The sequence below is a fragment of the Choloepus didactylus genome, chromosome 8, assembly GCF_015220235.1.
Source record: "Choloepus didactylus isolate mChoDid1 chromosome 8, mChoDid1.pri, whole genome shotgun sequence".
Taxonomy (NCBI): domain Eukaryota; kingdom Metazoa; phylum Chordata; class Mammalia; order Pilosa; family Megalonychidae; genus Choloepus; species Choloepus didactylus.
In genome coordinates this window covers 132,607,651-132,631,240 of record NC_051314.1, presented here as the reverse complement: position 1 = coordinate 132,631,240, position 23,590 = coordinate 132,607,651, and the positions used below count along the sequence as shown (strand labels likewise).

Genomic DNA, 23,590 nt, shown 5'->3' with positions numbered 1-23,590 from the left:
TTCAAGAAAGAATTCCACAACTGAGACTTCCTGATCTATAGTAGTATGTGGCAAAAAATAACCACTCGAAATCCTCATCAGAGTTAACAAACTTATTCTTTCGCTGACAATCTCTTTTATATGCACGCACACACCTCTGTTATATCTGGTTTGCTATCACATTTCAGAATCCTCTCCCCCTTGCTGAAGCCTGGAACTATAGTTAAGGACTCAGACACAGGCAATGAAAGACCCTCTATCCCAGCGTCAGACGGTATCCTGGTCTGTCCTTCGGGACCCTAGACAGCTAGAGCCTTCAGTCTACCCCCAGGAGGTATTTCGGGACAAATTCTTCCAAACACTGAGTCTCTTCTCAAATGCTGTCTGAACGTCAGGCCTCTTGGACACAGTGGAACACCTTCCCAGATTTCCTCTGCCCTCCCCACTCTCTTCCGCCCCTCACCCCCACTCCAAAATGCTGCCAAAATGTGAGCTCAGAATTTCAGACTTTTCTCGCTGCTGAATGCTGTTAGGTTTCACGTACCACCTATTTCCAGCCTGTTGCTTTCCAAAAATGAGCGGCTTCAGCCTGCCCCCCTGCAGGGCCATGGCATCAAAGGAGTCCCAGGCCTGGCCCCCGGACCGTCCCCCACTGGGGTATGCCTTCCTCCCCTCCTCCTCCTCCTCTCTCCCTGCCTCCCCCCTCCACTCACCCCCAGCCCCTCCCCACATGCTGCGTCCTTCTCTAGCCACAGTCCCTTGACCCAGGGACTTCTTCCCCAGGCTGGGTGCCTCATGTGTGCATTTTCTTGGCCCCGGCAGGCCCCTCTCCCAGCCTTTACATCCGGTGCTAGTCTGTCTCTCTCACTGAAACGTTAATCTGGCTGTCAGGGGCCGTGCCATGCACAATTTATCTTTGTATCCCGGAGGCCTGGTACACAGTAGGTGCAAAAATAAATGTCAAATCAATCAATGAATGAATGAATGACAAAGACTCCAGGACACTTAGCCATTCTCTCCTGGGAATGAGCTGTGGATTCTCATGGGGACGGAAGGGGATCAGATCCGATGGTCATATAAAGGAAGGTTAAGGGATGTCCAGAGGCAGAATCAGGACACTTGCCCACAAACACACACGCAAATACATACATCCGTGTGCACCCAGGTGCACATACACCCTTCTCTCTCCTCACTAGGAGTCCTGCCTCTCAGACTCCATGCTGTCCCAGCCAGAGTTCCTCTGAAGTTCTTGGAAGAAAAGCTGTTGCTGGAGACTTCTCAGGTTCTCCAGGTCCTCGGCAGAGAGTGGCCCGGCCGGCTTCCCCAGGTCCTCCTCTCCCTCCTCCTCTTCGTCCATCTCCACCAGTCCATCCGGGGGCTGCGGGGAGCTCCTGGAGATGTAGCCCTGGTCAGACTGCACCGACTGCCTCTGCTCCTCCTCGCAGGGCGTGTAGGGGTCCTTGAGGACCACTGGGGGCCCCTCCCACCCCTCCTGGGCCTGGCAGCTCAGACTCTGCTGGAAGAGTGACAACATCAAGCCTTCGAGCTGCTCCCGCACGTCCTCCGGGAGGGGGTCGGGCAAGGCCATGGGGGTGCTGCAGAGAGGCGAGTCCTTTGAGTCCTCCATGGGGAGGAAGAGGACGCTGTTCCGCTGTGGGCCGTGGGCCTCCAGCAGCGGGACGGCCTCGCTCTTCTCAGTCACGGCCAGCCGGCTGGCAGCACCCCTACCATCAGCTGCAGGGAGGGGTTCCACGGCCTGAGCCGACGGGACCTTGTCCACCGGGAGCACCACGGTTTGCAGGGTCCGGGCCACCAGCTCCCCCTGGGGCCGATGCTGAGGTTCTAACCTCGAGGCTCCGCTTTCTTCCTCGCTGATGAACAGATCTACCACCAGGCCGCCCTCGGGGACGGGTTCCCGCATCAGGGGCTTCTGCTTGATGATGCCACCCGCCGCGGGCAGCAGCGGCTCCTCGAACACCTCTTCGTCCAGGGATGGCAGGTCCTGATCATCTGCAGAGCTGAGGGTCTCGCGCTCAAACCAGTCGGGGCACTGGGCCTGCCATTCCTGGAACCTGTCCACGGCCTCCTTGAGCTGCCGGCCGCTGGGGCTCTGCAGGTAGTTTTCGTCCATGAGCTCCCCAACGCGGTGCATCCGGCCGGGCTCGAACATCTCCAGGTCCTGGATGCGGAAGTAGACCTCTTCGAACCTGTCCATGAGCGGGTACCGGGGCGTGATGTTGAAGAGGTCGGGGATGTCACCCTCATGGCTGATGCCGCTGAAGTAGCAGACGACGTAGGTGCCAAAGCAGGCCGGCTTCTTGAAGTCGGGGAGGATGATGTTCATGGCTGCGGTGAAGACGTCCCCGGCAGGCTTCTGGCGGTCGCACCGCAGCTGGATGGCGGGCTCCTCCCAGCCGAGGATCGCTTGCCACTTGGCCCTGGTGCCTCGGGAGCACAGGATGATGATCTTGGAGTTGCTCTCAACCATTTCCTGCTTCTGGCGGCCCACCCAGGTCATGATGCCCACCTCGGAGATGGCTTGCTCCTCCAGCAGGTCGAGGGCCACTTCGGTGCCGCAGATGGTGAGCAGGAACTGGGCGAACTTCAGGACCACAGCCATGTAGAGGGGGTGGTCGGCCGAGTAGATGATCCAGACTTTGCGTGGCTTCAGGGGTGGGGGGGCCAGCTCGGCCATGGGCAGGGCATCTGAGGGAGACCAGGGAAGCCGAGGCCACAGCTCAGGGGTGTGTCCAAGCTGAGTCTCACTCTGCAGGCCAACGGCACTGCTGGCCAGCCTGGACAAGAGGCTGGGGAGTGAGGGGCTCTCTGGGCCAAGAAGTGAGGGGGTCCCTGGGCTGAGAAGTGAGGCAGGCCTTTTGCAAGAAGCTAAACATTGCTTCGCTTTGTTGTGGCTGCCTGAAAAAATCACAGTCTGGTGCCTTCTGGGAAAAAGAACCTCTCCCCACTGCCCATTCCTACCAGCCTTTAGCCTACACTTTAATTATTTTAATAATAGTAAAAAAAATGCATGAAGGCCCATCTGTGGAATAGATATATCTGCCATATGGAGGACCTCTTTTTTCAAAATAAAGTACATTTACCTTCTTTTCCTTGTCTAGATGAATAAAAAAAAAAAAAAAAAAAATAGCCCAGACGTGGCTGTTGGAGACATGCTGGCCTATACCTGTCAGGGCCCTGGAACCTCTGGGTGGGGGCGTTAGAGGAGGCTCCCCTACAGGTGAACTCTCCTGCAGGGACGTAGGAGGTGAACCCCAGAAGGCGACCCCCCATTTCTTCCAAGACAGCTCACCATCCTCCTTTAAAAACAAAAACACACCCCAAAACCGCTCCCTGCCCCCAAGCCAAGGAGAGCCTCACCAGAGTATTTGGCGTCACTGCCGTATTCTTCACGATGAGACCCTGAAAGGAAAAGAAATCATTGGAGTGGCTCTTTTTTAGGAATGAGAAACAGGGACCCAGCTCGTGGGGGCAGACGCTGTGTGATGGGGGCACCCCCCACCCCTGACGAGGGGCAGCACCAAGGAGGACGGCGGCGGCTCCCGAGGCAGGGGCTGCTGGGCACTTCTGGGCCTCTGCAAGGACACCAGGCTGAGTAGTGACCAGGGACCCGAGTGCGAATTCTGGTTCCGCCACTGCTCACTGTGTGATCTGAGAGAGGTACTAACATCTCTGAAACTTGGTGTCTCCCTCTGTAAAAGGGGTTCGCGAGGGGATTACGGGAAGTCACGTACAAGCACCGCAAGTGCTCAATCGGTTGGGGTCACAGTGATTCTTCCGTAGCTCCAACCCCGCCGGGACCACCCGGGGTGGCGATGGGGGGCTCCACACTGGTCGCTCATGACAGGGCTGGCCCCTGCCTCCCCGTCTGGCCACCCAGAGCAGACTTTCCACTTCAGGGAAGCCTCTTCCTCAAAAGGGCCACAGCAGGAGGCAGCAATCTTACAACACTTATCTCCAGAACCTGCCAGGCCCGTTTACGACATTTCCTCCTAGTATTTTTGTGGTGAGGGAGGGAAACCAACATCCTTAATTAAGCAAGCCTCGGAGATGTTATGAACAAAGACTGCAGGGTACGAGTTAACTCCTTAGTGACACGGGCAAACCAAATCCACCAATGTCCAAGGAAGATATTTAGAACCCGAATTTCAATCCCCAGCCCTTGGGCCTTTTCCCAGAGTTGTCAAAAGACAGTCAAATAACGACCGAGGTTTCTTTCTCATCCTCTCATTCACCCGGGGTATGTGGGGACTTCAGGAAACGGTCAGAAGTGCCACCATGGAAATGAAACGAGACGCCTCCCGATGGTGATGGAGAGTGCTACAGTTTGTAAAGCACAGGCAGACATTGACTTATAAAACCTTCCCAGCATCCCTCTGGAGAAGGACCAGAATTTAGGTCTCCTCACGCCGGCTTTCCTCAACATAGTAATCATCAATTAACCCATTACTCAGTATCTAGTCCTGGAGAGCCTGCCAGTTGCTAAGTGTGGAGACTGCATCTCAGGAAACAGAAGAAACAGCCTCGGGTCACGGAGGTTGGGGCAGGGAAAAGTAGTTCCCCAACCTGCAAACCCATGCTCTCCCCTGCTGGGAACTCAGCCAGCAGAGAGCCGCAGGACGGAGAGAGAATGTGTCGAGTCATCTCCACCAACAAGCACCTTCCTTGGCTGGTCCACTTAATCCTCACCACAGCCCTGAAAGGGGGGCATGACCATCACATTTTGCAGGAAAGAAAACTGACTCTAAGGTTTGTGGAGTCATGTCCCTACGATTGCAAACCTGGTGAGGGTGGGTGGGATCTACTCCCATAGGCTCACAGACAGGAGCCTGAGCCTGCTCTCTCTCTCCTCAACCTGATCTCAGATGTATGTGTCTGCGGGCTGCGGGCTGCAGGCTGGGGTTGATCAGGCTGCTCCCTCCCCAAAACTCCACCCTGGCTCCTTCAAACCTGTTGATCTTTAATAATATTAACTTTAATAACAATAAATGTATTTATGGCTGTCATATATTGAGCAAATATTACATGCCAGGCTCTGTGCTAAGAATTCATATGCATTATTTTGTTAATCCTTAAGTGGTGTGGGAATCGTTATGATCATTATAATGCCCACTTTAGAGAAGAGAAATCCGAGGCTCAGAGAAGTGAGTAATTTGCCAGGTAGTAAGTCTGCCTGATCCAGGGTCTGAGTTCTTAACAACCGAGCTTGAGAGAGGCAGCCTGAGAAGGGCTAGCTGTGAGGCTGGCGTGAGCGCTGGGGACAGGGAGGACAGCAGGAGAGGAGAGCGGAGAGAGGGGACCCAGGTCCCTTACCAGGCAGCCTCCGAGTCATGCAGATGACGGACAGGATGACGGAGCCCACCAGCAAGACGGCGATGGCGGTGATGAACCCGTACACCCATAGGGGCACGTAGTCTGTGGTGGGCAGAACGGCATGAGCCCCGAGGCAGGGGAGGCCCCAAGCCCCCCGGCCCCGCCCCAGGCCCTGCTGCTGATCTCACCCGCCCTGGCCCGGCCTCTCGGGTCAGCCTGGCCTGCCCGGCTCCTTATGGGGCTCAGGGGGGCATTCCCATGTGGGTTCTGCAGGACTCGGGGGAGGAGGGCGGAGCTTACCTGTGATGGGAACTGCAAGGAAAACAAAGGGAGACCAGTTTTCTTAATTATTAGTAGCAATCACAAAGATCATCACTGCATTTTCTGAAGGCCTGCTCGTGACCCAGGCATTGCCTCAAGCACCTGAGGTGTGGGTTATGTTGAAAGAAACCCCCTATGTGAAACACCTTTAGCTGTGGGTTTAAGAAGGGGCACCCTGCCTCCCACTCGGGAAGCTGGTGCAATGTCCCTCGCATCCTTGTCAGCATGTAGCTGTGACTTCCCCATCAGGCTGCAGATGGCGTTTGAGCCAGGGGTGGATGCCACCCAGGGGAAGGGAAGGGGCTGCTGGGTCTCACATCTGAACCCAGAGCTCGGTCACTTCCTTGGTGCGTGACCTTGGGCATGTTTTTTAACACTTCTCTGCCTTGGTTTCTTCATATGTAAAACTGGGTAGGTGGGGTGGTAGGTTGTCTCTACTTAGGATTATTGTGACTCAGCTTGTGAGGATTGAAAATGGGACATCTGGTAGAACACTGTGTTCAGTACACGGTACACAGCAGGCGCTCAGTATATTTTGTAGCTATTTAATTATCACTCTGACTCTATGACACTTACAACCCTCATTTTTCAGTCAAGGAAGTTGAGGATCAGAAAGGTTAAGTACTTCACCCATGGCTGCACAGCCAATGAAAGGCAGTCAGATTCTACCTCAGGGCAGTGTGGTTCTAAAGCCCCATGCTATAACTCAGGCCTGAATCGCTCCAAGTTAAACTCTCTCTGCTGACCTTCACCCACTCCCACCCCCAACATGCCTCAACATTCCTACCTGGAATATCTGGGATTTCTGGGCAGGGAACGGTCACGGAGTGTCGGCGACAGTCATTCATGCAGCTGCTGAAGAAAGGCTGGATCTGCAGGAGCAGAGAGAGGAGGGGGAGAGATGCCGAGAGGCGGGGAGACCTGGGACTCCCCCGTCTGATACTTGGCTGCCCGTAGAGGCTATCTGAGGGTAAGGGACCCTGGCTGGCTACTCCAGACAGCTGGTGGGCCACGTTGCCCAGTGAGGCTGGGAGAACAGGGCTGGAGAAAGGCAGAGACGGTGCCTGGCCAGGCAGTGAATTTGGTTGGTAGCAGCCCCAGGTCTTCGGAGAGGGCACAAGGCTGTCCTTCTCTGCCTTGCCCATCGGATAGGAATGCTCACCTGCCCACACCTCCCCATGTCACCTGCCCATGGCCCCTGATGCCACCTGCCCACACCCCCATGTCGCCTACCCATGTCCCCCCATGCCACCTGCCCTCGTCCCCCATGCTAGCCCATCACCTGCCCACATACCCCCCATGACACCTGCCTAACACCCTGCCACATCAGCCCACACCACACTCACTCACCTGCACTCGATGGTGGCAGCACCAATTAAAGCTCTGCAGGGTGAACGTGGTATTCCACCGCTGGTGGAAATCCTCTTGTCTGGGCTGGGAGGAGAGGATGGGTAAGGTGAGTTGGTTAAGAAGTTGCTCCAGACCTGCTGCTGGGGTGCTGCCGAGGACATTACCCACTGCTGCCCAGTCCCCACTTTATGAAGGTCAGTCAGGGAGAAATGCTTCTCAGGGCTCTGTTCCAGGAGAAACCACATTTCTCCAGGCAACTGGTTTGTTGTTAATACATGAACACGTGTAATCATGGGAATTTTCCTCTTTGCTTTGGCTGCTGGGAATCCTAAGAGACAAACTGTGTTCACACCTAGCAGCTGTACAGAACTGTATGGCAAGCATTTTCCGTACTAACTGCATCCCTGGCTTCATCTTATTTCCTTATCTTTATTTTCCTTTTGTGTCTTGTTTTCCACTTTATTTTTTTTTTATCCTTAATTTCTTCTTGGAGTAAAGTAGAATAAACAAAACAAAACAAAAAGAGAACAGGGAGAGAATATGGAGACGGGAATCAAAAAAGGACTGGGGTACGGCTGAAAGTGGAGGAAGTATCAGCAAAAAGATTGAAAGTTAAGAAAAAGGACCGAGCAGCCCTGGGTACTTATTGACCTAGCACAGTATTGAGCTCTGAGCTTCCGGAAGCACGGTTGTCAAGAACAGGAGAGGGTAGAGTCGAGGCTCAGAGAGGTGGCTTTGAGCTATGTTAGTGGGATAAAAAAAAGTGGCAGAAAGTTACCGCTGGTACATGCTGTATTTGCTCGAAGCAGCTTTGGTTCTCCGTGTGCGGAAAACTGTTCAGCAGGATCTGATAGGGGACCGACTCATTCCACAGGGTAAAGCTCACTAGCAGGCGGTGGTCCTCCAGGGTCTCCACTGTGATGCTGGGTTCCCACAGGCTGCCTGCGAGGGTTGGGAGTGAGGGGAAGGTGAGAGTGGGCATGTGTGTCTGTGCTCTCCAGGAAAGTTCTGCCCACTCCCCCGGGCAGGACCGGCCAGCCGGCAGCAGTTACCTGAGCTCACACATGGCGTGACCATCTTCATCCTGGGGTCCTCGCAGTCTGCAGGCCAAAAAGAAGAGAAATCATTAGGCCCCTGCCTTGGTCTTGACACCAGGAACAACAAATGTTTTCCTTCTGCAGAAGCCTGTTCAAAGGTGGCTCCTTTGAAGCAAGCCCAGGGCTGGACGGCTGCCAGTGGCCAGAGGCCCTACAGACTCGAGGGCTGATCTGCGAGCCAAGGAAATAGGCCTAATTCCTCCACTCTCAGGGAACCTTCCAGAGTCAAGTGTCGTCATCCTGAGCTTCCCTGGAAGAGAGTCTTGAGCCACTGTAGTCCCTGCTCTCCCACCTGCAGCCTCCTCTCCCAAGGGCTCCCTCTTCCCTTTTCCATGGTGACAAGTGCTTTGTTCCCCTGTGGCAGTGTTTCTCAGACATTCGTAGGTGGCATCATCTGCAGTTTCTGATTTAGTAGTTCTGGGGTGGGTCCTGACAATCAGCCCATTTAACAAGTCCCCAGGTAATCTGTTGATGCTGCTTGTCCAGGGACCACACTTTGAGGACACTGCTCCACAGTTATCTTCTTGTCCCCCCTTCCCAAGTTTCCTGGACTGTGACATTTTTATGTTGATTTAAGAAGACCCATGACAGGTGTGAAACACCGTGGAGAGACAGGGACCAAGGTGGTCTGCTTTATGAACCTGGGAGGAATTTTAGTTTCCTTGGCTGCTCAAGCAAATACCATGCAATGGGTTGGCTTAAACAATGGGAATTTATTAGCTCATGGTTTTGAGGCTAGAAGTCCAAATCAAGTCCAAATCAAGGCCTCATTGAGGTGATGCTTTCTTCTCAAAGACTGGTGTTCTGGGGCTGGCTGCTGGTGATCCTTGGTCCTGGGCTCCTCTGTCAAGTGGCAATGCATATGGCGGCCTCTGCTGGCCTCGCCCTTCTCTTCTAGGTTCTGCTGACTTGCAGTTTCCAGTTGTTCCCTCTGTGGCTTCCTCTCTCTCTGTCTGGTTTTCATTCTGTTTATAAAGGACTCCAGTAATAGGATTAAGAGCCATCCTGATTGGGTTGGGTCACATTTTAACTGAAGTAACCTCATCAAAACCCATAATTCACACCCATGGAAATGGATTAAGTTTAGGAACATGTTTTTCTGGGGTACAAAGCTTCAAACCACCACAGGAGGGAACCAGGGAGACTGACTCATTCAACCAAGACTTACTGAGCACCTAATATGTGTGTGCTGGGCACTGCTGTAGGCACGAGAGATCTGGTAGTCAACAGGACAAAGTCCCCACCCTCTAGAGACTGTGTCCTAGTTGGGGAGACCAATAAAAACCAAACACACAGCATATGAAACTCATCGGGGAGTGGTGAGTGACTTGACTGTGAGTGTGTGTGTGTGTGTGTGTGTGTGTGTGTGTGGTGGGGGCATGTTCCAGGGATGGAGGTCTTCCCCATGCTTGATAAGCATTTCCTGAGACCCCCCCCAATATACAAGGCAATTTGCTAGGTTCTGGGGGCCTGGGGTTCCAGATGTAGCCAGCTTTGAACAGTGGGGACCATTGTAGATCACGGGGAAGCAGTGAGGTTCTGGGGAGGAAGGAGAAACGTGCACACATGTCAAATGATGTTTTAGAAGATAAACCTGGAGGTACTCACCAGCAGGCTGGATTAGAGGGAAAGGAGAGAGTATCACACACAGAGCAGACATTAGGCAAACGCAGGTGGGATGTGGGGAACCAGTCAAGAGCGAGGAGATAGAGGCTAGAACTGCTGGGAGTGGGGCTGGGACCTTCCCAAGAGTGGCCTGTCCCCTGACACTTCCTGCATGCTTCCCTGGACAGAAGGAGGGATGCTGAGACCCATAAAACTCTTGGGATCTTAGGCCAGGGTCCGCCAACAGAGAACGGGTGCTGCCTTTCGGGAGGAGCTCCGTGTTCCCAACCTGTGTTTGTTCTGTGGGTGCTGCCAGCTCTCAAAGGCAGCCACTGTCCAGCCGGGCAGGGCGACCTTGGGAGGATGTTCTTACCTGGCACAAAGAAGCTCCTGGATTGGTGGTTCGGGTCCCCGTTGGGGATGGGCTTGGGCAGATGGTGAACGGTCACCTCGTACTTCTGGCCAGGTTCCACCACAAAGTGGCTGAAGGTAAAACGCCACTGGAGGGAAGGGAGGGAGGGGAGTTGGAAGGTCACGCAGCTCTCACTCATCCCCAAAGAACCCCATCCCCGCCTGCAGCCCCTCCCCCAATATTTGCTTAAAAATAAGACTGACTTGAGGACATTATGGTGAGTGAAATAAATTAGACACAAAAGGACAAATAGAGGATGATCTCACTGATAGGAACTAATTATAAGTCAACTCAAGAGTTAAAAACCTAGAAATAGGTTACCAGGAGGTAGAATGAGGGTAGAGAGGGGAGTGGATGCTTACTGTGTGCAGAATTTTTAACAAGGTTGAATTTAAATGTTTGGAAATGGATAGAGGTGATGGTAGCACATCACGATGAGTGTAATTAACAGCACTGAATGATGTGTGTGATTGTGGCTGGAAGGGGAGGTTTAGAGTCGTGTCTGATGCTAGAACGAAAGCTAGAAGATAAAACATGGGACTGTAAAACACAGTGACCCCTGTGGTGGACAAAGACTGTGATTAACTGTACAAATATAAAAAAGTTCTTTCTTGAACTATAACGAATGTACATCCCTATTACAAGGAGGTAATAGAGTGGTATTGGGGAAAAACGCACCTACTGTAAACTATGGACTATAGTTAATGGCAATATTTTAATACTCTTTCATCAACAGTAACAAATGTACTACACCAACACTAAAAGTCAATAATACGGGGGGATATGGGGTATGGGATGTGTGTGTGTGTTTTTGTAGTAATGAAAATGTTCTAAAATTGATTGTGGTAATGAATGCACAACTGAGTGACTATACTGTGAACCATTCATTGTATGGATGGAATGTATAGTGTGTGACTATATCTTAATAAAACTGCCACAAAACTGTGAATGGGGAAAAAAAAAAGGACCAAAACAACAACTGCAACGAGATCCAAAATCAGAGGCATCTGTATCCTGGTTTCCACTGTCTTTTCTGCTTATTTTTAAAAAGCTGGATCTGGCCCCATCAGGTGAGAGCAGGGGCATGAGCCAGAGGATCTGGGTCCTCTCAAAAACTCCAGAACAATGGGTCTACCGGATCTGCAGCCAGAGGACCTCGGGGCTACCGGGAGAACTGGCACATAGGAGGCCATTAAAAACTATTTGTTTAATGATTCTTCCTCCTTAAATGGGAAAGCCAGGGATCTCCTGAGAATGTTCTGGAGCAGAAAGTGCACAGGCAGGGCTGGGAAGGCCCCTGCTCGCCCTGGGGCTGCAGGCACCCTCGTGGCAGAGAAACGGAGCTTCTGCTGTTTTTCTCCAGATGGTGCTGATGGCAGATGCTGATTTGAACGCCCATTTTAAATACCCTGGCGGACGGGAGGGGGCGCCTCGCTGCTGAGTAGATCTGGGCACTGGGTCCTCACCATCAACACAGCAGTCAAGATCGGGGTCTAATGAAACCTGAAACCTGGGAGAAGGGGTCTGCCCTGTCTCAGCTACCTGTGCCTGCGCCACTGATTTTACACCAGCAGCTCTCTAACCTGAGCATGCATCAGAATCTCCCGGAGAACTCTTTACACCCGTCGCTGGGCCCTAACCCCCAGAGTTTTTGATTCAGCGTATCCACGGTGGGGCTCTAGAATTTGCATTTCCAGTGAGCTCCCAGGTGACGCTGATGCATCCTGGAACCACAGTTTGAGAACTACTGTTAAGACTCAGAGAGAGAATCAACAGTTTGCCATCTCGCTGGGGGCAGCAAAACCAGCCTCATTTACTTGGGCATCACTCACAGCAGTTGCTGGGTCTGGGTAAAATGTTTCCTTCCTGCAGATGAATCCCAGATTAATGCAAGTTACCAACAGAGATGGTAGGAGGTAGGGCTGAGGAAGTCTTCTTCCAATTCAAGTTTCTTTAAGAATGAATAGTTAGGTAAGCCAACTTGGCAGGTGAAATCACTGCCCTCCTCCTACTTGGGATCTGACACCCAGGGGAGTAAATCTCCCTGGCAATGTGGAATATGACTCCCAGGGAGGAATCTAGACCTGGCATCGTGGGATGGAGAACATCTTCTTGACCAAAAGGGGGATGTGAAATAAAATGAAATAAGTTTCAGTGGCTGAGAGATTCCAAAAGGAGCCGAGAGGTAGCTCTGGTGGGCACTCTTAGGCACAATATAGACAACCCTTTTTAGGTTCTAAAGAATTGGGGTAGCTAGCAGTAAATACCTGAAACTATCACACTACAACCCAGAACCCTTGAATCTTGAAGACGATTGTATAACAATGTAGCTTATGAGGGGTGACAATGTGATTGGGAAAGCCACATGGACCACACTCCCCTTTGTCCAGTGTATGGATGGATGAGTAGACAAACAGGGCAAAAAAAAAAAAAATGAATAGTTAGGAAAGGTTGGGAGGAAAAGCAGGGGTGAGGGGTAGGGGGTGCCAGGGAACTTTGTAAAAACACACTCTGCCCCTCGGTATTGCTCACAGCAGATGTGCCCCTTTCCCCCAGAGGCAGTTCTTTTGCATTCCTCAGACTCTCCCAGCACCTTCCCATCCTGACCACTCTAAATTAGGGCCGGAGTTTGGGGACAATATGCTGTACTGGTGTCACTCAGGAGCTGGGGTCTTACCCGCTTGTGGTGATGCTCCAGTTTGGAGAGAAACACAAACTTGACGCACAAGGCCTCATTGGTGCTCAGCTGCAGGACAGATAGCTCCACGCCCTCCAGGTATAGGATGCTGGCTGAAGGTCAGAAGGGGGCAAGGACATACACAGAGGGAGGTTAAGGATCAACTGCTGGGTGGGTCACTTCCCTGCCTGCTCCGATGAGGAAATCTGCCCATCTTACCCAACTCTCCACTTCCTGTGCCTTTCAGTTCACTCTTGGGTCTCTGTGAGCCTACCGCCTTACTCCTCAGTTGAACAAGCACAAGTGAGGTTTTACCCGGGCTTGAAGCAAAGGCTTTGCATCTTTGTGGCCAGAGGGCTGACAATACAGTCTGGGTGTCGAAGATGGCCATGTGGGGCGTCCCTGTCAGGCCCTCCACCCTTGAAGAGGTTGCAGGGGTGAGGAGCAAGCATTCAGGCTGGGGACCGACAAAGAGAACTTCCCCAGGCTCTGTTCACAAATCTAACCCCAATCGTCCTGATTCTCTAATATGACTCTCAACCGCTGAAGAGGTTTTGAGGGATACTATTATAAAAAATGCCAGCCCCTGAATTAAGGTCAAAAACAGGCTGCCACATGTGTTACCATTTTTCCAGTAAACGTGGTTTTGCAGTCATAGAATGAACCCCTTGACTGTTTTTTTTCCCCCAGTCTGATGGAGATTTTAGGCTGAGGGAAGGTGTTTCTTTCATCAAGGATGATGGGATGAGACGATATCCCTGTGGGTTCATATCTAAAATATTTAAAAAGCATTAACTGCATTCATTAAATGATTGACCCTTTCAACATTAAATTTGTGCCCCTATTTCTGAGCAGGAACCCAGCACTGGGAGCCCAATTCTGAGCTTGAATGGGGGGGGGGGGGCAAGATGGCCTAGTGTGTGGAGGTGGGCAGACTCCCCCAGGACCCACTGACCTGTCCACTCACCATCTGTCTGCAGCGCCCACTCAATATGAACCACGGGGAGTAGGTCTCCATTCTGGTTGTGGGCGAAGCGCAGCTGGGCTTGGACATCTTTGGGGGAGGAGGGGGTCAGGGGTCGAGGACGGGTCCAGCTGTCATCCAGGCAGTTACCTGGCAACGAGGGAAAAGCAGCAATCAGAGGATGCAGCCAAGCCCCTGACATGCCCCAGCAGTGGGGTCCAGAGCTAGCTCTTAAATAGTTCAGGGGCCTGTGGCCTTCCAGCCTGGGACCCCAGGCTGGCCCCCCACCTCACCACCCCTCTCTGTCTCACTGCCCTGTCCCCTTTTTCCACTACAAAGCTGCAATCTAAAGAAGAGAAGATGAAGCACACAGCTAGGTTTTGCGCTGAAGCAGTGTCTGGAGATGGGGCATGGAAGGCATATACCTGGGTGGTAATAAGAGTTGCTTTATTTTTCTATTTCCAAGGTCCCTAATGAGCACAGACCCTCGAAATATGTGCCTCGTTCTGGAATGGAACCACAAAACAAATCCACACCAGAGATGTCCCTCACTTAAATTAACAAGCTGTGGTTTGTATAATACAATCAAATTGTATTATAGATACATAAGGGCAAGCCCCCTGAGAACACTTTCAAAATCGAATGACAATTTTGTTTCTCATCTCTTACTTTTGCATACTCAATATTCTCGAGAGGAGGTGCATATCCAAGATTCCCAAGGACCTCCCCACATACCCCTGCCGATGGTTATAACCCACATCCCAAGCCTGAAGGGGAGACGCAAAGCTTCTGTCAGGTGTCAGCATGAGTTTATCACTTTACTAACAAAGCAACGACAAGAGCAAAAAAAGATGACTTACTATTCTCAATTGTGCAATTTAGCCCCTGTAAAAAAAAAGAGAGAAGGTAATTAGAGCTGTGAAAGAACTTTAATTCACAAGGAAGGCTCCAGACGCTCTCCCCTGGCTCGTTTTCAAGAAAGAAAAAAAAAAATTTTGTTGGTCCAGAGAATTTACAAGCCCTAACTTTGGAAAAAGGACTCAGGCATGTCATATATAAAGCACAGTGGTTAAGAATGTATGCACGGGGGTCACAGAAAGCAACTTTGGTTCCTTGGGCTAGTAACATAGGTTTTGTGAGCCTAATGCCCTCCTCCTTCCCCCGTTCCCCCACTTCAAACATTTAAAAAATTTTATTGTGGTTATGTGTATATAAAACATAAAATTTGCTATTTTAACCATTTTTAAGTGTACAGTTCAGTGGCACTGATTATATTCACAATGTTGTTTGCCATCACTATCATCCATTACCAAAATTCTTTCATCACCCAAAACAGGAACTCTGTGCCCATTAAGCAATAACTCCCCCTTCCCCCTGCCCACCAGCCCCTGGTAACCTTGGATCTACTTTCTGTGCCTGTGAATTTGCCTGTCCTAGATATTTCATATAAGTGGAATCATACAGTATCTGTCCTTGTGCACCTGGCTTGTCTCATGTAGCATAACACTTTCAAGGTTCATGCATGTGGTAGCAGGTAAAAGAATGAAATTTAAATGGCCCTCCCTTCTCCCTTTTGGGCCCACATCTGGGGGGAACCATCTCCTCACACTTTCTCATTCTGTTCAACCAAGGAGAAACGGGGCAGGAAGGGGGTACAGTGAGTGGCAAAGTGGAATTGGCATTTTAGGAGTAACTGCTATGAGCTGGGGATGCTACAGTTTAAAAGATGCTGAGATGGTTGTCTTGGGGTACTCGTGTAAAATGATCCTCGTGCTAAACCATGGAGGCTTCTAATCTTTGGTCTGGATGACAGCACTGCAAGAAAAGGGGACGGGGTGAGGACCAAATATCACAGGAGCAGTTCTGGGTGATTTATATATCTCACTTAATCCTCAGGGCACACTTATGATTAAGTACTATCCTTAGCACCATTTTATGGATGAGAAAACTGAAGGGCAAATATGGCATTACATTGCTTCCCATTGGACGTGGAAGGCTAAATTTAGAAGCTTCAAGTACAAACATTTTAGGGAAATGTAATCTGGGCTTAAGTCTGGTCATCTGACCCCATTTTGGAAAACACACACACACCCAAGACCTGGGGTTGAGATGAATTTCAGCAAGTGACTTGGGGCAAGATAACCAATACTGTTGAGTCTTAAATTTTTTTCAACTGTAAAATCAGAATAATCATAATATCAACTTCATAGAGTTGTTAAGAATGAAATGTTAAAAATATAAATAAAGATTTTGGGCCAGGGTGGGCTGGCGGTGATGGTGGGTGGGAGGGTGTTTGTGCGTGTGTGTGTGTGCATCAGCGTATGTGCATCTGCAAGGAGCCTTTTGCTTTTCACTTCTAAGATATCTGTGTTTTACAAAATTTCAAGCAACGAGAATGTGTTTAGGTATTATGCAATTAAACAAAATACTCCAGTCTTCCAGCACTGTTAAGGAGGAAGCATTAGAAGCCCTAAAAATTAAGGAATTCTACAGGCTGCAGTTCCCAGAGAACCATCTCCTTGCCTGCTCTATGAGACAAAGTGCATTCAGTGTCCGGCACAGTGGGGTTGCTCTTTAGTCACTGGTCCACCTTCTTTAGGACTTGGCATACAGTAAGCACTCAATAATGGAAGCTATTGTTCGAATGGGGACCTCTGCACATTCAGATTTGGTGTTGGCTCTAGGGGAGGTGCTGGGCAGAACTCAGGCTCATGAGTTTCCAGTTATCTGAACTGGCAAAATGGACCAAACACGCTGTAAGGTGGAAAGTCAAATGCTGAGGCCAGAAAAAGACAAGTTTAGGAACGACAGGTGATTTGTTTTACGTGTGTAAGTCACCGTTGGCATGTGCCCACGGACTTTTTCAGCAGCTCGCTTGTGTCCCACCTTGCTCAGGTAGCTGCGACTCTCTAGTGCCTCTCTTAGGAGGGAGGCGTGGAGCACGGTGAAGCAGGGGGAGGGAGCCATGGTCCATTCACAAAGCGGATACGTGGATAATAGCCCCACGAATGCCCCACAATTGACCCTAAGCATGCCATTTCATCCCGTATCCCACCTCTCTAGGTTCATCGGCCCTCAGAGTCCGGACTCCACTCCTTTCGGCATCCTGTACAGCTCCCGATGATTAAATTCCAACCCTGGGGCCCAGGGCTAGTGAACCAGCCCTGCCAGGTGTTCCTTAGATGTTCGATAACAAAATCCATCTAACCGCCTCTGCTCATTCTAACAAGTGTTGCTCTCCGATTCCTGAATCGTGAGGCGATTCACTTCCACACACCCTCTCATGTCTCCTCCCACTTGAGACTCACAGGACTGTGACATGGAAGACAAGAAACTGGTTTTTCCCTTCGAGATGAAGAGCTCTCCTACAACAGGCAAACAGACACTCCATTTTGGGTACCTCCCTACCATCCACTGGTAACTACTCAAAAGCCATTGCAAGATGATGTCAATGATGAAAGGTTCTTGCCTCCACGTAGACCAGGAGGATGCTGGAAGGGTTTGGAACGCAGTCAGTTGATTAACAATTGGGTATCCCCCTCTAAATCCTGTGATTAGTGGCAATAACTTTGGTATGTCACCATTCTGTACTGTTTTTGGTGTTGGTTTTTAATGGTCAGTATTTTATGTGTTTTCTTTCTATTACCATTTTGCTTATAATTTTAATTAAAACAGATTTAAAAAAATATCGTTATGATTTCACTGATTTGAAACAATTAGGATAAACAAACTCAGAGTCTGAATCTAGACTATAGGTCACCAGGGGACAGGATGGGGATAGGGAATGGGAAGTTAAGGCTTAAAGGCACAAGCTCCTATTCGGAACAATGGAAATGATTTGGTAATGGACAGTGGTGATGGTAGCACAACACTGTGATCACAATTAACAGCTCTGAAATATTTATCCGAATATGACTACAAGGGAAAATATTAGAGTGTACATATGATAACACAATAAAATAAAATAAAAAATCCATGGAAGTACACTACACAGTGAACCCTAAGTTAAACTATGGACTTTATTTAATATTACAATTATAAAATTGTGCTATCATCAGTTTAACAAAGGTTTCACACCAATGCAAGGTGTTGGAGTGAGGTGGAATATGGGAATCCTATATTTCATGCATGATTGTTCTGTAAACCCACAACTTCTCTAATATGGGGGGTGGGGTGGAGAATCAGCTTCTGAACCTTTAAATAGCTCTCCAGTCCAGCATTTATTAACACAACTTTGTAGGTTTTCTCCTTTAATTTACTGATGTAATAAATTAATTGGTAGATTTGCTGATAATGGACCAACTTTGTACTCCTGGAATAAATTCTACTTGGTTATGGTCCATTATTCTTTTAGTATTCTGCTAGATTAAATTTGCTGATTTTTTAAAAAGAATTGTTTGCATCTATATTCATAAGTGAGATCATAGTCATACTTTTTTGGTTCAAAATTTATAAAACTTTGGAATTTAAAGCTTATGCTAGCTTTAAAAAATGAGTAGATTTTCCTCTTTTTTCTGTGGCATTAATTATCCATTAACAGGGAATAGCTGAATAAAGTGAGGTGTAGTTTAAATCTAAATGTCCATCAAAATAGAAATGGAATATTATATAAATATTAAAAAGAGTTCAATTATATGGATATCTACGGACATGGAATGATGACAAATTTGTATTAATAAGTGAGAAAAGTAAATTGTAAAGAGCTTTCTACAGTATGATGCTATTTTCTACCAAAATAAATGAGGAAAAAACCCCTCCCAATATATTTATTTATGTTTTAATATGATTGTATGAACATAGAGATGTAGATTGACAGATATGAAGCTGCTGACCCCTGATTCCTGGGGGTAAAGAGAGGGAAGCAGAGAAAATGGGGAGAGGGAAGATAAGGGGAAAAAAGACTGAAACAAGACGGAAAATGTTCATAAAAGTGAACACTAAAATAAAAAAAAAATACATTAGAGGTCATGAAACATTGATTGCGTACAAATATTATCTTCTCCACCCCCCAAACAAAATTATAGAGAAGGGAAGATTTTTGTAAATTCTCAAAGACAAAGAGGCAACTTCAGTGAACAAATCCACTTACTAGCTGGGTGATCGTGGACCAATCACCTAACTTCCACAACACAGCTGACTCATGACTGCCTTGCAGGTGTTGTGAGACGGAAAGAAGGACTGCACATTGAACAAGCTACAGGTGAATGATGCACCTGGTCCAGCAATTGTACCTACACCACATCTTTCACTGCCTCCCCAACCGGGCAAGGTGAGGCTCAGCGACTTTTATAGACGACACAGGCTCCTGGGAGTGGACTCCGGACTGAGCCAGGGCTGCAGAGCAGGTGAGAGGGGAAGCTTGACAAGGAGCCTCTGGCTTTCAGCCGAGGGTCCCCTCCCATGCACCACATTGCTGGATGTTATTTGAGGCCACACAGTTGCTTGATAGAAGGCTGCTTGATGAGCAATCAGAGTGGGAAGTCGGGTTAGATGCCTGCAGGAGCCAAGTAACTTGGCTGGTTTTACCGTCAGCAGCGACCCCAGCCTTGCCTACTCGAGTGCCCACACCACTGAAGGGTGTCTAACATACATAACCTTTTACACGCTGGAGGAGAAGCTTGGCTGAAAGCAGCTTCTGGCAACCAGAAGATAAAAGGGTTAAGCCAAACTGCTCTTCTACCACAAGTCAAAACCACAAGTGCGCCGGAAAGAATGCATTTGTAACAAAACACATATCCTGTCTATAAAATTGTGTGAACATTCACATGGACCGATCCCAAGTTGCTGTCTTTCCTTCTGGGCTTTCCTTTGGGCTGGCAGTTGTGGGAAACTTGTAAGAAAGCACAGGCAGGGGGGACTGACCAGCCACACAACCGCCCAGGAAATGCAAGCTTTATGGCTTCTCCACTGGTTTTCTGTGGGGAAATCAGAGGCATTTGGGGTTTGAGGTGCTAAACCCAGGCAGCCAGAAACATTATGATGCCTGGTCTCAGCTGATTGAGTTTTTCCAAGCAGAGCTAATCATTCATTCATTCATTCATTCACTCATTTGTCCCTTCATTCCACAAATACTGACACATCCTGTCTTTGAGATATTGGACATGCAAAAGCCTCTAGGCTGTCTCAGGAGGGCTGAATCCAGCCAGGCTTGGATAGCCCTTCTGGAATGTGGGTGCTAGCTGGCTTTGAGACGGCTCCCCAGCCCTCGTGCTGTAGATGAGGAAACAGAGGCTTAGGCAGCCTAAACAACTGTTCCCTGAGGTCACAGAGATTGGAAGCGGTGAAGGAAGGAAGCAAGTCCATGTCTCCTGAGGCCAAATTTGTGGCATTTCCGCCCTTACCATATCATTTTGCATCTACCAAGACCATTGTGAGGGGAGTGAAATTTGAGGGGTGTGGTTTCTTTCTTTCTTTTTTTTTTTTTAATTAAATTCAGTTTTTTTTTTGTATTAAATTCAGTTTTACTGAAATATATTCACACACCATACAATCATCCATGGTATACAATCAACTGTCCACAGTATGATAACATAGTTATGTGTTCATCACCACAATCTCTCTCTGAACATTTTCCTTACATCAGAAAGAACCAGAACAAGAATAAAAAATAAAAGTGAAAAAAGAACACCCAAATCATCCCCCCATCCCACCCCATTTGTCCTTTAGTTTTTATCCCCATTTTTCTACTCATCCATACACCAGATAAAGGGGGTGTGATCCACAAGGTCTTCACAATCACACTGTCACCCCTTGTAATCTACATTATTATATAATTGTCTTCAGGAGTCCAGACTGCTGGGTTGGAGTTTGGTAGTTTCAGGTATTTACTTCTAGCTATTCCAATACATTAAAACCTAAGACGTGTTATCTATATAGTGCATAAGAATGTCCACCAGAGTGACCTCTCGACTCCATCTGAAATCTCTCAGCCACTGAAAGTGTTTCGTCTCATTTTGCATCCCTCTTTTGGTCAAGAAGATACTCTCAGTCCCATGATGCTGGGTCCAGATTGATCCCTGGGAGTCATATTCTGCATTGCCAGGGAGATTTACACCCCTGGGAGTCGGGTCCCATGTAGGGGGGAGGGCAGCGAGTTCACCTGTCAAGGTGGCTCAGTTACAGAGAGAGAGGGCCACATCTGAGCAACAAAGAGGTACTCAGGGGGAGACTCTTAGGCACAGTTATATGCAAATTTAGCCCCTCCTTTGCAGTAACGAGCTTCATAAGGGCGTGTCCCATGATCGAGGGCTCAGCACATCAAACCGTCAGTTCCAGTGTTTGTGACAACATCAACACCAGTCCAGGTGGGGAAGTCCAATACTTCCGCACCTTCCCCCAGATCCTCGGGGCTGGGGAGGGGGAGGCTGTAAACATATTTTTTATTATCTTTTAAAAGAACTAGTTAATGGAGGAGATAAGCTGTTTGTGTCTGTGAAGATGAGGTATCTGTGAGCTAGGGATGTGTAGAGGGGGAAAGGGAGGAAGGATGAGAGCAAGACATCGCAGACAAATCTGGCCAACAGGCAACTCTGGAATCATGTCGTGCACCTGTATGAAGACCTTCAGTAGCTTCCCATTGTACAATTAAAGTCAAAACCCTCTGAGCCCAGCTCTCATGCCATAATGGAAGCCCTACTTCCCTTTCCAGCTTCTTGACTCCTTTTCCTGCCACACACAACCTGGGCCACCCAAGGGCCTTGGTCCTGGTCCTTTCCACTGCCTGGAATGCTCTCTTCAACCTCAGGGCACCCAAATGTCCTCTCTCCCACAAATGCCCCAGCTGGAAGTCATTTTCTTTTCCCTGGAAATTTGTACACTCACTGGTTGCACAAAGAGCACTGGCCAGGAGGTGCCTTGTATGACAGATCCCCGTTTTCCAGTCTTGCTCCCCAACCAGGTGATTAAGACAGGGGGGCCCTCAGCATCTTTCCTTCTACTCTCAGTCCTAGCATAGTGCCTTCCGCAGGCACCTGACAAATGCACCAAAAACTGAACAGTGGATCCCGGATGTTAGAGGATTTTATAGAGTCTGCAGGGAAGATCTGCTGAGCATATGTCTCCCTGCTTTGCCCAAGAGTAGGAGTCCTGAGGACATTTCTCATGATCATCAATGATAATAATAATTTCTCCTAAATGGTCACTCACCCTCCACCCTATTTTGGTAAATCCTCCACAAAATTAGCTAAGGAGAAATATCGTTTTGATTGTTTCACATGCTCTGACCCAGATGCTGGCCACGATTTCTTAGGAATCAGTAGGGATGGGGGTGGGGGATGAGAAAACCAGAAAGTGGAAGAAAGAGCGAGTTTGGAGGGGAGAAGTGAAAAAGTGTTTTGTTGTTTCTTTTTTTTCTTAAGATGCTCCCAAACAAGGCGGGTGTGTCACTTCCTGTCGGCGCAGCGGGGTGCGACGTGGCACACCCACCGTTATCCCGCAGCGCTAACCCAATTCCCAGGCCCGAGTGGTGGCGGGGGGTGGGGAAAAGGGGGGTGTCTCCAGAATCGTACGCCCCCTTCCTCAGGGCTTCGTCCCTCTGGGGAGGTGTTGCCGAGCTGTCCCGACGGCGGCAGGGACTCGAGTCTGCCCGACGCCCCCAGGCCGCCCTCCGCACAACTGTCCCCGAACGCTCACAGCCACATCCCCGCCGCTCCGGGTCCCTAAGCCCCCGGGCCACCTCGGTTCTTCCGCGCGACTCGACGACCGCGGGGCTGGGACCCGACGGGGCCCACACCTTCCGCGCAGCCGCCCTCTACACCGGCTCCTTCGGCGTCATCCAATGAGGAAGACAACTAAAGGGAAAGCTCCGAGATCCGGATCAGCCGCCCGGCGGAGCAAGGGGGTTTGTAAGGTGCACCGCGTGGGGGCCCTTGGGTCGCGTCCTGGCTCCTCCGAAGGCCCCGCTCCTCACAGCCCCTGTCTGACCCGCCCTGCCCCCCTCTCTGGCGGGCCCGGGCGCCTCGGCCTCCTTCCCCAAACTCCGGGGCCCAGCGGAGGTGTCACTTCCCGCCTCCCGCCCAGGACCGGCGGTTCAGGTTGTGCAACGCGCGCCGCCGAGATCTTCTTCTCAAAGTCCCTCTTCTCCCGGGTCCACATCGCACCTACCACCGCTCCGAGAGTCCTGGCCGGTGCGCTCGGAGCTCCGCACCCCAGCCTCTGACACCCTCTGGGACCCCAGCGCAGACTTCCTGCCCCGCCAAGCCCCGGCGCGCAACCGCCGCCTCCCGCTCCCGCCTGCGTCCCCCTTTCGCGCAGCATCCTCGGGTCCCCTGGCGCCTCCGGGGCGCGTCGGGGTCTCACCTGCTGGGAGCAGACGGGCGCCGGGTGGTCCAAGAGCCGCGGGGCGCAGCGACCCGGGGCCAGCACGCTCAGGAGCAGGAACAGCAGCCCCAGCGGGGACCCCGGGAAAACTGGGGACCCCCGGCGCGGAGCCCCCATGGCCCCGGCAAGGTCGCGGGGGTGGGGGCGCGGCCCGAGGCTGGGGTGCAGCGGCGGAACGCCCCGGAGCCCTTCCTTGCGCTGAGAAACCCCAACTCGGTTCTGCTCAGCTCAGCCGGCTTCCGGCTTCCAGTCCCGGCCCCGGGGGCGGGCCGGGCGGAGGGGAGGGGTTTGGCTGGGGACCCGTCCCTGCCCCAGACCCTCCTCCTCCTCCTCCTCCTCGGCGTCCCAGGTGCGCGCTCCTCCCCGCGCTCCTCCAGCCCGCGCAGTCCGCCTGCAGCTCCAAACCAGCAGGGCCAGCGGTTAACTGACTCTCCAGCCTCAGGCCGCTCCCAAATTTGATTCCGGCTCTTATTCTCAAGCACATAAAACCCGATTTTAATTTTTTTTTCACCTTTTGCTCTTATCTCTCTTCGAAC

At 50.4% G+C, this 23,590-nt stretch overlaps 1 protein-coding gene across 1 annotated transcript; it reads right to left on the bottom strand.

Moving 5' to 3' along the window:
* Positions 1-699: 699 nt before the first annotated feature.
* IL17RA (interleukin 17 receptor A) lies at positions 700-23,299 on the bottom strand. Its single transcript, XM_037846917.1, has 13 exons — positions 23,034-23,299; positions 14,597-14,621; positions 13,740-13,886; positions 12,773-12,885; positions 10,057-10,183; positions 8,034-8,081; positions 7,760-7,923; positions 6,982-7,065; positions 6,419-6,503; positions 5,611-5,622; positions 5,311-5,412; positions 3,358-3,399; positions 700-2,685 (listed from the first exon to the last, which is right to left on the bottom strand). Exons 1-13 carry the CDS (start codon positions 23,169-23,171, stop codon positions 1,172-1,174), a joined length of 2,601 nt encoding a protein of 866 aa, XP_037702845.1. The 5' UTR covers positions 23,172-23,299; the 3' UTR covers positions 700-1,171.
* Positions 23,300-23,590: the final 291 nt, after the last annotated feature.

Coding starts and splice junctions, on each gene's coding strand:
- IL17RA (XM_037846917.1), bottom strand. CDS start 23,171: ATGGGGGCTCCGCGCCGGGGGTCCCCAGTTTTCCCGGGGTCCCCGCTG. Junction 7,924..8,033: donor CACGCCATGTGTGAGCTCAG/GTAACTGCTGCC, acceptor CAACCCTCGCAG/GCAGCCTGTGGGAACCCAGC. Junction 7,066..7,759: donor AAATACAGCATGTACCAGCG/GTAACTTTCTGC, acceptor CTCTCCTCCCAG/CCCAGACAAGAGGATTTCCA.